This window comes from Salvia splendens, chromosome 12 (assembly GCF_004379255.2).
Source record: "Salvia splendens isolate huo1 chromosome 12, SspV2, whole genome shotgun sequence".
NCBI lineage: Eukaryota > Viridiplantae > Streptophyta > Magnoliopsida > Lamiales > Lamiaceae > Salvia > Salvia splendens.
Window position 1 is genome coordinate 18,402,161 of NC_056043.1, and position 15,412 is coordinate 18,417,572.

The 15,412-nt window shown below is 38.1% G+C and overlaps 1 protein-coding gene across 1 annotated transcript; it reads left to right on the forward strand.

The window, feature by feature from the left end:
• The first annotated feature begins 10,795 nt into the window (after positions 1-10,795).
• On the forward strand, positions 10,796-15,011 carry LOC121757589 (LEAF RUST 10 DISEASE-RESISTANCE LOCUS RECEPTOR-LIKE PROTEIN KINASE-like 1.3). Its single transcript, XM_042153113.1, has 4 exons — positions 10,796-11,585; positions 13,342-13,368; positions 13,449-13,757; positions 13,857-15,011. Exons 1-4 carry the CDS (start codon positions 10,814-10,816, stop codon positions 14,744-14,746), a joined length of 1,998 nt encoding a protein of 665 aa, XP_042009047.1. The 5' UTR covers positions 10,796-10,813; the 3' UTR covers positions 14,747-15,011.
• Positions 15,012-15,412: the final 401 nt, after the last annotated feature.

The window sequence follows — 15,412 nt, forward strand, 5'->3', positions numbered from 1 at the left end:
AGGGGAGAAACCCTAACCCTACTTCATTCTACACGCCTTCCTCCTCCCTCTCTCCCTCCCACACGTTTTCTCCCTCCCTCTCTTCATCCTCTCCAAAATTCCTTCCAATTCTTATTCTTGCATCCATTGGAGTTTGATTTTCAAGAGTTCCCGACGAATCGCATCAATCTTTGCTTCTAGAGTTTGGTTTTCGATCCAAGAAGGTATAATTGAAATTTTTCCTCATCTTCTCCATTGAAACCTTGTTCTTGATTCCTTCATGCATATAGTGAGTGTAGGAATCTTAGATCGCATAATTAATCGGTGGGAATTTGTGTTTGTATAAGAACAATTGTGAATATGCGATTTTGAATGAATATGGGTGAAGTTTGAATGAATCATTTGTGAATGATGTGTGATTATATGAGAACTTGATTGTGAGAACCATTTGAAGCATGATTGTGTGTTGGAAGCATGAAAAATTTGTGTTTGGACGAATGAGGAAGAAACCCTAATTTCGAAATTATGAAGCCTGAAAACTGTGATGTTCGGACAGTGGATTCCGACATGTGTTTGACTCACCAAACGATCGAATTTTGACACGATATTTTAACTGAGTAAACTTCAAGGTGTTTTCTGTGTTGTGTGTGAATTTTAGCCCCTTTTGACGAAAGATGAAAGTTTAATAAATTTTTGAAGTTGACTGCGCAATTCTGCCAGAAACTTGTATTCTCGCCCAGAAAGTTTTGTTTTCTATTTGACCGACCAAATGGCCTCCTTTTGATGTGAAATTTTGAACTAGATGAAATTTGAAGTGTCTTCTGAGTTGCGTGAAAATTTCAGCCTCATTGGACATCGGATGGAATTTTGGTGAATTTTTCAAACCAACCGCGCAGTTCTGCTAGATTTGTTGTTATGTGGAAATATCACTTGTTGCCAAGTTTGAGTGAATTAAATGATGCATGTATGATTTAGGAATGTATCTTATGAAGTGGTTATGTGTTATACGTTGATGTATGCTAGGGTGTTGTTTCGTTATGGTTGTGAACGTTTGGGATGGGTAAATTAAAGAGACGATGAAAGGAACGTTAGGGCATGCATGATAATTGTTGTGATGGAAGGTTGATTGTGCTATATATTTATGGTGCTGACAAAGGTTGTTGTGCGTACGCGGGTACGAAGAGCAAGTGTTTCAATAAAGTTGTGAACAGTGTTTTGTAAGCAATCGTGGTGGGCTTTCTTTAACTAAACTCTTTTATTTTTCCAAAGTATGATTGTGGAGCTATAAGGGTGGTTTAAAATGTTATGTCATGTCGTGATTGTTTTGATGTTGAGATTGTTGCATGATGCCTAGTTCGTTTGAGTTTGCCCGTTAGGCTATAGGGCTATGTTGAGATTGTGCTTGATGCCTAGTTTGTGAGTTCGCTCCATTAGGCTATAGGGCTATGATAAACGAATTCGGGTCTGAGTAGGGCCGCAAACCCTATCAGGCTGTGTACACAGAGGGGATCGTGAGCCGTCCTTGCTAGTCGGCCGGTCTCGTGGGCGAATAGTGTGGCCACACTTTCGTCGCACTGTGGATTGATGATTGTGATTGATGGATTGTTGAGAAAATGGGGAGATTATTTGACTGGCCAGTCTATGAAACGTTTTTGTGTTCTCGATGATATTTCTTTACTACGTATAAAACTCGAGATCACTGGTATGGATTACATAACTGTATAAATATTTTCGGCATGAGCCCATTGAGTACAATAAGTACTCAGCCCAGAATGATTGATTGTTGAGAAAGTGGGAAGATTGTTTTGCCTTGCCAGGCTATCAAACTGTTTTTGTGATACTCGATGATATTTCTTTTCTAAAATGTTAAAACTCGAGTTCACTATGGTATGGATGACATAACTTTTATCAAATATTTTGGCGTGTGTCCACTGAGTATATCAAGTACTCAGCCCTGCATATCTTTTCTTTATGTGCAGGTTGAGCGGTGATGTTGCGGCGGATGTTGAGTCGAGCCTTAAGAAATTCCAGATGCGTCGTGTCTTCATACATAGGCATCTCCCTTTGACTCTCTTGAATACTTGTTTTTCCGCTGCCGTGTTTGAAATAAATTTCTAGAAGTCTTCCGCACTATTTAATACCGTTTTATGACATTAAGTATTGTAACATCCCAAATTTTAGTGACTCTTTTTATATGTTTATTTGAATTTTTAAATTATGAAACTTTTGTTTCTATGAGATTAAGTGAATTGCGTGAAATAATTGTCGTGAGTGATGTGGAATGAAGTGCTTGATATTTTATATTTTCCAATGTGGGGAAAATAATTAGTAGGATCATGCATTTATATTTTTCGAGCCAATTCATGGGAATTTTCGGCCCTTCCTAATTATTGAAATAGTATTTCATTTCTTGGATTTAATTAATTGTTTTGGGATATTTATCCAAATTAAATCCAAACCAAATGATCCCTAAATGGTACTACATGAAATTCGAACTCTAGCCTATTATCCTTGGGAGTTTTGAAAATCTCCTATTTAAAATAGGAGGATGAATTATTTTCTTTGATTTAATTGGTGCTTTGTTGACTCCTTTCTTTTGAATTAAATCCAATTAAATCATGCCACCTATTATTTCTTCACCCAAAATAAATAGAGAGTTGAAATATTTCCTTGGCTATTTAAGCCTAATAATTTTCGCCCCCTTCACTAATTTTTGGAGGATAATTTATTTGTTTCCTATTTTGTGGGATCCCTTTTTATTCAATTAAATACCATACTAATACCTATGCCAAATTAATTGGGGATGTGAACATTTCCTTATGTTGTATCCTTCATGTCACACGCCCTACACTAGTATTTTTCCTTGTGGGAATATAATTATTTGTTACCTATTTTATGGGAGCCTTTTTCCCATAAAGAAATTACCAAATTTAAATCATATTCTATTTAATTGAGGATTAAAATAATTCCCTTGTGCAATTCCCCTTAAATTTTCGGCCCTTACTTCATTTTTCCTACTTGGAGATTTAATTTATTTTGTTCCCTTGTTTACGGAATACTCATTGTTTTATTTCCTAAATTGTGGATATATTTCTCTCCAAGTAAAAATATAAAAAAAAATTCCTTGTTTAATTGCAGCCCTAATTTTCAAAAATTAGGCTTCTTATAATTGTGGAATTTTTATTCATTAGCCTATATTTTAATTCTCCACAATTTATTTATTTAATTTACTCATGGACTTAAACCTAGAATATAAATACCACTTAAACAAACCCTAGCCCCCACTCTCCCTCACCAAAATCGTCCACCCCTCTCCCTCTCTTTCCGTCACACGTTTGTCCCTCCTCTCCTACTCTTTCTCTCCAAAAATCCTCCAATCAAGCCTTGTTCTTGCAACCATTGAAGTTATTTTCAAGAGTCTCCGACGAATCACATCATTCATTGTTTCTACCGATTCATTTTTGTCAAAGAAGGTATATTTGCTCACTTTTCCTCATTCCTTTAGTTTGAACCATGTTCTTGAATCCTACATGCATGTAGTGGGTGTAGGAATCATAGATCGCAAAGTTAATCGGTGGGAAAGTGAGTTTGCTTGAGAACTTTGATAGTTATGCGATTTTTGATTGAATTGTGTGAAGTTTGATTTGAATCTTTGGTGAATGATCTAAGTTAATGCGCAAACATGTTTAAGAGAGTCTTATCAAGCATGATGGTGTGTTATAAGCATGAGAATTTGTGTTTGGATGATTGGGAAAGAAACCCTAATTTCGAAATTGTGAGTCTGAAATCTGTGACGTTCGAACAGTATTTCCTGATGTGTGATTGACCTAACAAACGATCGAATTTTGGTATGATAATTTTACTGAGTGAATTTGTGCTCTGTATCTCGTGTAAATTTCAGCCCTTTTTGTCGAAAAAAGAATTTTTGAAAAATGTTTGAAGTCGACTGCGCAATTCTGTCAGTAACGTGTGTTCTCGACCAGAAAGTTTCGAAATCTGTTTGACCGACTAAATGACCTCTGATTGATGTGATTCTTGAACTATATGAAATTTTGAAGTGTCTTCTGAGTCTTGTAAAAATTTCAGCCTTATTGGATATCGTATGAATTTATGATGAATTTTTCAAATGAACTGTGCAATGCTGCCAGAATTTTTATATTCCGACCAGAGAGTTGTATTAATGTTTTTACTGATCAAATGACATGATTTGAGTGTAAAAATTTACCTGAATGAACTTGAATGTGTCTACTGTGTTGTGAAAATATTTTAGTGTCATATGAGGTCGGATGAATTTTTGGTGATTTTTACAAACCAACCGCACAGTTCTGCCTGTTTTGCTGATATGTGAAAATATCACTTATTGCTAAGTTTTGATGAATTACTTGGTGCATGTATGATTTGAGAAGGTATCCTATGATGTGATTATGTGTGACGTGTTGAGAAAATTTATGACATGTCCTCTTTGTGTTGGTGAATGATGGGATGGGTAAGAGAACGATAAAAAGGAACAATAGGACATGCATGATAATATAAACTTATGAAAGGCTAATGGTGTTGTCGTTGACAAGGGTGATTGTGTATACGTGAGCTCGAGGAACGAGAGTTGCCATAAGTTGGAATTTGATTTGTTAAGCGAATGAGGTGGGCTTTCTTTACAAATCTTTTTATTTTTCGAAAATATGATGTGATGTTATAAGGGTGGTTTAACTTGTTATGTCATGCCATGGATTGTTTTGATTGAGATTGTATGCCTGATGCCTAGTTCGTCTTAGTTTACTCCGTTAGGCTATATGGCTGTGTTGTGAAACGAATTCGGGTCTGAGTAGGGCCGCAAACCCTATCAGGCTGTGTACACTGGTGAGATCGGGAGCCGTCCTTGCTAGTCGGCCGGTCTCGTGGGCGAATAGTGTGGCCACACTTTCGTCGCACTGTGGATTGATGATTGTGATTGATGGATTGTTATGAAAATGGGGAGATTATTTGACTGGCCAGTCTATGAAATGTTTTTGTGTTCTTGATGATATTTCTTTACTACGTATAAAACTCGAGATCACTGGTATGGATGACATAACCGTATAAATGTTTTCGGCATGAGCCCATTGAGTACAACAAGTACTTAGCCCTGCATATGTTTTTCCTATGTGCAGGTTGAGCGGGAAGTTGCGGTGGATGTTGAGTTGGCCTAGGAATTTTGGATGGGTTGTGTCTTCATACATAGACGTCATCCTTGACTCTCTTTAAACCTTATTTCCGCTGCTATATTTTTGAACTATGCCTCAAGACTTTATTCTGTTTTGTACTGTGTTTGCGCATGTTTGATTGTGTTAGGCGTTAATCTGATGTTTACCCTGTTACTCTGAAATGGTTTTTCGTGAACTAAACCAAATGTTTTCTTTTGGAAGTTAATTGGATTTTAATATTTTTTTTCTTCGCTGCTTCTTTTGAAAAATCCTTTGCCATAAGTCGTTGCTAATTAATAATAAATTTATAACATTAAGTTTCTTTAAACTAAAAATTTGTTGTCTAAACTTTTAATGAACTAAAATATTATTCCTTTAAGCTAATTAAGTTTTCATATAAAATGTTATCCTTAAATGTTGTCTTTAATGTTATCCCGTGGTCACGATCGCCTCGTTTGTAGTACCCCTAGTTTGGGCGGTAGTGACAAGTATTTTGAGGCTAAAATCTGTTGCTTAACTTTTCAATAAACTAAAATATTTCTTTTTGAAGTTAATTGGGTTTTTCATATTTGCTTCCCCCTTTTCTTCCCCGCTCCTTAGTCCCTCCCCTCGTCACTTTTTCCCCGTCTTCACTATCCTTAGTATGGGCGGTCGTGACAATTGGCTACCACATTAGCCTTGCTTGGGCAGTAGTTTATGCCATAATCGTAATCTTTCACTAATTCAAGCCATCTTCTCTGTCGCATATTCAGTTCCTTTTGTTCAAAGAAGTATTTGAGACTCTTATGATCAGTGAAAATCTCACATCGAACTCCATAAAGGTGGTGCCTCCATATTTTCAGAGCATGTACTACTGCGGCTAATTCCAAATCATGCGTTGGGTAATTCATCTCTTGTGGCCTCAGTTGTCGTGACGCATAAGCAATTACTTTCCCATTTTGCATCAACACACAACCTAACCCGTTCTTTGAGGCATCAGTGTAAACTACATAATTTGTTCCTGATTCATGGACTGCTAACATCGGAGTTGTTGTTAATTTTTCCTTCAGTAGTTGGAAGCTATGTTCGCATTCTGATGTCCACACAAACTTGATACCCTTTTTAAGTTGTTGCGTCATTGGCCTAGCAATCTTGGAGAAACCTTCAATGAACCTTATGTAGTAGCCGGCCAACCCAAGGAAGCTTCGAATTTCATTAGGGGTGGTTGGTGATTTCCTCTTTTGTATAGCCTCCACTTTTGTTGGATCCACTCGAATGCCTTCCGCAGTTACCACGTGTCCACGGAAGTTCACCTCATTTAGCCAAAATTCACATTTGCTAAATTTTGCATAGAGCTTTTCAGTCCTCAAGGTTCCTAATGCAACTCTAAGATGTTCCTCATGTTCCTTTACACCCTTCGAGTAGATAAGTATATCATCTATGAAGACCAAGATGAACTTATCCAGATAAGGACGGAATACGCGATTCATGAGATCCATAAATACAGCAGGGGCATTAGTCAATCCAAAAGGCATTACTAAAAATTCAATAGTGACCATATCGGGTGCGAAAAGCCGTTTTGGGTACATCTTCTGGCTAATTGATGATAGCCAGATCTTAAATCCATTTTGGAGAATACCCTAGCATCTCTGAGCTGATCGAAAAAAATCGTCTATCCTCGGCAATGGTTATTTATTCTTAAGTGTTAGCTTGTTCGGTTCCCGATAGTCAATACACATTCTTAGCGATCCATCCTTCTTTTTGACAAAGAGTACATGAGCTCCCCATGGTGATGTGCTAGGTCTGATAAAGCCTAGGTCCATGAGTTCCTGTAACTGTATCTTGAGTTCTCCCAACTCCTTTGCCGCCATCCGGTATGGTGTTTTCGATATTAGGCAGATCCAGGTTCCAAATCAATGTTAAATTCCACTTTAACTACTCCCTCTGTCCCTTAAATTTTGTCACATTTTTCCATATTCGTCCGTCCCATAAAATTTGTCACATTTTACTTTTTACCATTTTTTAGTAGTGAGCCTCATATTCTACTAACTCATTCCAACTCACATTTTATTATAAAACTAATATATAAAAGTAGGACCCACTCTTCACTAACATTTTCAACTCACTTTCCATTACATTTTTTAAAATCCGTGTCTGCTCAAAGTGTGATAAAATTTAAGGGATGGAGGAAGTATTTATTATAATTTTCTCAAAACACGTACGAAAAAGAAATGTGTCACATAAAATGGGACGGAGGGAGTACTACTTTATCTCTAAGTCTTTCCCTCTTATGATCATATTTATCTCTCGCCTAATCTTGCACTGTAAGTCACAGCTACTTTCGGCTATATGATGCTGACTAGAAAATATCTAACAGTAAATAGTGTTTTGGACCCCTAGTGCAAGCTTCGTCACTGTCATCAACTCATTACCCTTACACATCAATTTATGTACAACTTACACAAATATGACCCACCATTACAACTCATTTAAACGCTAATAATAATGTGGGTCTCACTACCACTAACACTACTTTACCTACTCTTCTCATCATCTCTCTTAGTTTACCAATTATGTATTAATTTCCGTGTCATTTCAATGGTAGTACATATTTTTGTGTGACAAAGGGAGTAAGTTGTTTTGAATTATATAAAATTATGAGTATGAACTCTTTCTTTTTTAGACCGTCTCTAAAAAGTATGAACTTTTTATTTTTAGAAACTCAATTCTCTCTAATAAGGTGGGACCCATTCTTTACTAATAATACATTAAAAACTTTTTCTTTCTATCTCTCTCTTACTTTATGGAATGAGCTTGGAAAGAGATGAAAACGCGATTAGAATGCGGATCAAGTTATACGGAATGATAACCGAACCGGTCGGATCAGTTAGCAAATGTCGTTGCCACTTAATCACTGCAGTCTTGCTCTCGCTCTTTCTTCCTTACCAAAGTAATTTATAAACTCCCAATTTTGCACTACTTTAACAGTAAAGCGGCAAGTTCGGGGTCGATCCCACAGAGAAGTTTGTGTGTCGAGTGTGTGAGTAGTGAACAGGGGGAGTTGGCTGCTGCCACGCTTTAACTTGGGAGTTATTAACTATTGTCTTTACTCTAGGCAGAATTAAACTAGCTAGCTTGATCAACAGAACTTTAACTACTGGTCAAGTGAATTGCAGGTAACAGCGGAAAAGTAAATACGAGGATGAAAACGAAAATAACTTTGAATAAACTAAACTGAGTACAGCGTGAAATTTAAACTAAGCTAACACTTAGGAAACTAAGAAAGCGGTAAAAACTGAGAAGAATCTCAGCGGGAAACTTAAGATAACGCTAACAGAAAACAAGTATTCTGCAGCGCTTCTTTGGTTGCCCTTTTTAGAGAACTAAACTAGACGGAAAGTAAAAGATCCGATTATCTTGTGATGGCACACCCTCTATTTATAAGCTCGATTCGGCCTCCAGCTGGATAACGATCTTGACAGTGAATATTCGCTCATGCTGAGAATGAGCGACTCACTGATTGCTACGTGCCTTTCTTCTAGAATGACGACGCTTTTGAGTAACAGATTCATGACTCAGCTATGTCCTTGCGTCTCATAAGCTAGCACGTGTCCCCTTCTAGAACGTCGTCCTTAATAACAGAATGGTGCGCCATATCCAGCTCATTTCCTCACGTGTTCTTCTTCTAGAAGCCAGCGGTCCCCGCCTAACTGCTTGACCACTCCCCCTTGATCAACTCCCCGATTCTTGGCCTTTTATCGCCTTTTGTACTTGCTTGATCAGTTCGGCCTTGCTGCCTTGGTCAAGTGGAATTTCTGCACATTTAACACTTGTTTTGTGCGATAAACGATCAAGTAGCATACATTTTACCCTTAAACCGATGCATGAAATGAGCCTTATCACTTTACCAATTATGCATTAAAATACATGTCAAAACAAATATTCATACTTTCATGAAGAAAGGAGTATAAATTAATACTCATACTACTATAACTTGTGCTTATGCACGTATTACTATTATGAGTAAAGTACTATTTTGGTCCTAAACAAATGGCTGAAATACGAATTTGGTCAAAAACATTCACATTTTGAAAATTGGCTCCTTAGCATACGAAAACGTTGTCGGTTTGGTTCTAAACATACGAAAACACTATCGATTTGGTCCTTTTTGATGATTCCGTCCTTTTTCTGACCATCAACCGTGAATTAGCAATATTTTGACCAGATTAGTAATTAACTAAAACAAAATAAAATAAAAATTTAAAAAATTATAAAATAAAATTTCTCTCAAATCTCTCTTCCTCTCCCACCCCCCTCTCGCCGGCGACACCCAATTCATCACTCTCCCTCATCAATTAAAAAATCCGAGATTTGTAGTTGTAGGCCTAAGCCATTAATTCCACCAAATAGCTTCGAACCCCCAACTCGAGCCGTTGATTCTTCAATGGCGTTTCAACGATTTCCACATCCTCTCCCATGATGCAAGGATTCGATAATCCATTCCACGAATTCAGCTTGCTCAGCTCACCTAAACACCTCGCCACCTCCTTCATCGACAGCCTCCTCTCTCTACACACCCTCACGCATTTCACCGCCACCATCTTCCTCACCCTTGTATCCCTGGGCGCCAGAACCCTAGGATCGTACACGCTCATAAATTTCCCCTTTCTTATCAGCGAAATAGCCCAATCCACCACCAATAGCGACGAATTCTCCATATCCAGCTCTGGCGGTCTGGAGAGCTAATCGGAGGCGGCGAGGCTAGGTAGGGGGTGGGGATTGATGTGGAGAACGTTGTACAGAGTGTCGTTGCTCATGAATTCGACGAGGAGGCGGCAGCCGTGGGAGTTGGTGGAGAAGCCGAGGAGGTTGATGAGGGAGGGAGGAGATGATGTCGATCTCATTGTCGAGGTCGTTGGCAGAGGGCTTCTTGACAGCGAAAAGGCAGCCGGAGCGGAGTACGACCTTGTAGACTCGGCTGAGGAGCTTGGAGTCGGAGAAGTTGGCGGTGGCTAATAGGAGGTCTTTGTAGGTGAATTCTTGGATTTTGATGGGGTGGGAATGGGAATCGGATGTGGAGATGGAGGAGTCGATTTTGCACGAGAGGTACCCCTTTAGAATTGATGAGGCAGAGTGATGAGTTGGTCGCCGGCGAGAGAGGAAGGCTCGGAAGAGAGATGTTAGAAGTTCTATTTTAGATTTTTTTATTTTGTTTTAATTAATTACTAATCTAGTCAAAATTTCGCTAATTCGCAGAAAATTGAGGGAACCGTATGTTTAGGACCAAACCGACAGCATTTTTATATGTTTAAGAGCTAATTTTAAAAAAATGAATGTTTTGTATCAAAATCGTATTTCGGCCATTTGTTTAGGATCAAAATAGTACTAACTCTACTAATATTGACATGAACAAGCTAGTTGGTATTACAAAAGTGTGAGTATGACTAGTTATACAGAGTTAGGTGGAACCATTTTAAAAATCTGAAGTATATATGTAAATGTAATTACCCACTCAAGATTAAATAGACAGAAATCATAGAAACTTTCAAAGTCCAACTATTAGTATAGCCCTTTATGTGAATATCATGCACCAACCTCCCCCATATTTTTATTCTCTCCAACCACTGCCTAATTATATCCTCATACAACACCACATCGTTACCCCCACACCTGCCATGCCAATACAATCCCAAAACACATTCCTTCTCCTCCTCCTCCTCCTCATCAAATTCGCCATCGGATCAAGCGAATCCAACAGCGAACTGTACTGGAAATGCAGCAACACCTTCAGCTGCGGCGCCAATATCACCGGCATCGGCTACCCCTTCCGGGGCTCCACCGATCCAGACTACTGCGGCCATCGCAGCTTAGTCCTGAGGTGCGACGAGCGCAGTAATGCGACGACGATGGAGATGGCGGGGCTGACATACCGCGTGCTGGAAATGGATCAGGAGACGCTGAGGATCGCGAGGGAGGAGACGATGAGCAGCGCCTGCCCAGCCGTGATGGCGAACACCACCCTCGACTACTCGGTGTTCGACTACGCTGCCACCTGCATGAACTACACGTTTTTCTACGACTGCCGCTTCGACGTCGACCCTGAGGCTGTGCACATGACGCGCGTGGCTTGCGGCGGAGATGGAGGAGACGCGTATGTGGCGCCTTGGGTGGTGCCTCCACCTCCGGTGGGGGTTTGCGGTGCTAGCGTGGTGGTGTCGGGGGCTTTGATGGCGGTGGATAAGCCTCTGGACGCGAAGGAATTGGGGGAAGCTCTGAAGCATGGTTTCCAGATCAGGTGGAAGATGGAGAGCCAGAGCTGCGGCGAGTGTAGGGCGTCGGGAGGCCGCTGCGGTTATGATTTGGCGGCGAACAAGACTCTGTGCTATTGCCCTCACCCGCCCTATATCTCTCATGCTTGCGCCACTTCATCGCCCCCGACTTCCAAGGGTATCAACTACTCTGCCTACTTTTTAATTATTTTAATTTTAACTTTAACTTTAACTTTAACTTTAACATGATTGCATTTCATATAAACAGATTTAGCTATGCATATAATCAAAGCGCAAGCTCTATATATTCTACAAACTCTAAATTATAATATGGACCATTAAATTTAAAGATTTGTCATCTATTAACATCAAATTTTGCAATCTGAATCATAATTTGAAGTTTGTTGGAAAGATACAACTATTTTATTACTACTCATATATGTAGAAGTGCCTTCAATTTAGTCAAATTTAGTAATTAACTGGACTGTTATGTTTAGATCAATATTGCACTCCTTTGTTTAGTAATAAATATATCATTATTTATTAGCTCGGATTTCGAAAAACTGTCTGATTTTGTAAAGAAAAGTTAGAGGAAAATAATGAAATGCAAATTTTACTTTTATATATTGATTTTATAATAAAATGTGAATATAATGAAAATAGTTGAATTAATGTAAGGTTCATTTTTCAAGTATAAATAAAATTGAAATGAAATACTTCATTCATCCCTTATTAATTGTCCACATTTGTTATTTTTATTTGTCCCCCATTAATTGTTCACTTTTACTCTTTTTATCATAAATGGTAAATAAATCTTGCATTCCAATAACATATTCAACTCATATTTTAGTATAAAACTGATACATAAAAATATGAGTCATATTCTATTAACTTTTTCAATTCACTTTATTTTACACTTCTAAGTAGATAATTGTTGGGTGACAGGGAATATTTTTTATAGAAAATTGATAAAACAAATTTGAAATATTTAATGGCGAGGGGAAAACATACAATTTTATGTGGAATAGAGAGGAAAGCTAGCAAAGCAACTTTATGGAAAGGATAAATAAAAACGCCAAAAAATAACCACTAACATATACATATTTATCTTTTATTACTTGGTTGTCTTACAGAAAAAATATTTAAAAATGTAATATACTTTTTTTAATTTTGTAAAGCTATAATTATGCATTATCTGCACATAAATATGTTAATTATTTGTTAACTAATTTAATTGACTATAATATCTTGGAATTTATTGGAAAGATATATTTACCTCATGTTGTTTAGTAGGACTACAAATGGTACACATTCTATACAAAACTATATATTCCAAATGAATTTATGTATGCATCAAGACACTGTATCATAAGAATGTTATGCAGCAACAATGAAAATTATCTCGATGCCTAAATGGCCTCATAAGGGGAGGGTTATCTACTGTTACCAAGAGTTTTTAACAGGAAAAAATACCACAGAATTGAATATCACACGAGACAATAGCATTTCTTTTTGTTAAAATTTCACTGGATCGGGCAGCGACCCGATTTTGAGTATCATATCCTGTAGCATTAGTGTAAGGGTGATTATGTTTGTGTTATCTTCTGCTTCTTTGTTTGTGATTAATTGGAATGGTTGCTCTTTTAGGTAGTTAGATTATATCATTGATTCGTGTAGATAACATTAGTTGCATAAAATTTGTGTCTCTACTTGCATTATTGTTGTGCTTACAAAAATGCCAATTTTGAAAATTAATTTATCTGTGTTACTATAGAAATAGATCATAAACTTATTGGTTGTATGAGTAGTTAGGCTATTTAAGTTTATATTTTTCTGTGTTGTGTTATGGATGTTTGAAAGTAGGCCTAGTTTTGCTTATAATAATCCTAAGGGTTGGTACACACTCATATTTTGTGATTTCTTGGCTGATGCAGGAAACACAAATACAGCAAGGACTATAGGTGCCATGCCATCCCAACTCTATACTATATGTTCTTTCACACAAAATGATTATGCTAAAAAAAGGAAGCTTAATTTGCAGGTCTTTTCATCGGTGGGGCTGTTCTTGCTGGTGTTGGCCTGGGATGGTTGGCTTTCCACTGCAGACAAAAGAGGAAGCAGATGCTGTCATCTCGAACCGCAACCAAGGAAGTCACTTCTTCCCCTTCCACGAAAGGCCTCCTTTCGAGTAATAGCATCCCGTCATATCCATCTCCCAAGTCGGACTTTGGTAGGGGAAGTTCGTATTTTGGGGTGCAGGTCTTCAGCTGCACCGAACTTGAAGAAGCCACTAACAAATTTGATCCTTCTAGACAGCTTGGAGATGGTGGATTTGGTACTGTATATTATGGTTCGTATACTCACTCCCCTTCATCATCCACATAGTTAAATTTCATTATTTTGTCTTCTCATTTTCGAGCACAAGAGCTGAAAATAACATTTCAAACAGGGCTACTTTCAGACGGTCGTGTAGTTGCAGTTAAGCGCTTATACGAGAACAATTACAAGCGCACAGAGCAGTTCATCAATGAAGTTGAGATTTTAGCGCGGTTAAGGCATCAATACCTTGTGACACTCTATGGTTGCACCTCTAGGAGAAGCCAAGAGCTACTGCTTGTGTATGAATATGTACCAAATGGGACGGTAGCGGATCATCTGCATGGAAAACGTGCCAAATCGGGCTTGCTGTCTTGGCCTATTAGGTTGCAAATCGCTGTCGAAACTGCTGATGCTCTATCTTATCTACATACATCAGATTGCATACACCGGGATGTCAAAACCAGCAACATTCTTCTGGACAATGATTTCCATGTAAAAGTTGCTGATTTTGGGTTGTCGAGGCTATTCCCAAGCAACGTAACTCATGTGTCCACTGCTCCACAAGGGACTCCCGGTTATGTCGACCCTGAGTACTACCAGTGCTACCAACTCACAGAAAAGAGCGACGTGTACAGTTTTGGGGTTGTACTAATTGAGCTTATATCATCACTGCAGGCAGTGGATACCAACAGGCAACGCCAGGACATCAATCTATCGAACATGGCTGTCAACAAGATTCAAAACCATACATTGCACGAACTTGTTGATTCAAGTCTTGGATTCAACAAGAATAGTTCTGCGAGAAGGATGGTTACTCTGGTTTCGGAATTGGCTTTCAGATGTCTGCAGCAAGAGAAGGATATGAGACCTTCGATGCAAGAAGTGCTGGATTCTTTGAAAGGGGTCCAGAATGAAGATTCGAATGCTCATAAGGTAGAAATTGTCAACCTCTTCATGGACGACGACGCTGGTCTACACAAGGGTGGCACTACACCCAAGTCACAAGATTCACTTCCTTGACACTGCTCAAGTGTCTTCACTGCCAATCTATGCGGCTTTGAGCTGCTTCGGGATGAATGGATGCCACGACCTCGACCTAATATAGCTGAGAAAGTAAGGCACACACATGCATTTGAAGTTGAATATGTACTTGAATCTTGATTTGGCAGATTCCCATGTATGTACAAATCTCAAAGATCTTGAAAGTGAGTAGTATATAAACATGTTAATTGTGAAGAGTGTATGATCATGTGCAAGAACAATGCCACATTTTGTAAAGTAATGTATCATGTCTTCCCATTGGACTTTATCAAGTACAACATTCCTAAAGAATAGACTTGACCCTGCTCAAACTGTGTACCATAAACCTAAAATTATTTTTCTCTTATATAAAAACTTATAGACATTCCGTTACGTACATGACATTCTTTATATAACTGCGTAGGTTATTTATACTCTCTGTCCGCTATTTAAAGATATGTTTAAACTCAGAACGGATTTAAGAAATTGTTTGACTGTAACAAGAAAATTAATAAAAAGGTTAATGGAATATGATCATTTTTTATATTTTAATTTAATAGTAAAATGTGAGTATAATGACTTAGTGGAGTATGAGGTTAACTTATTAAAAATGGAAAATAAGATTTTAATTGACGGATAGCCCGGAATGAGAATATAACATCAATT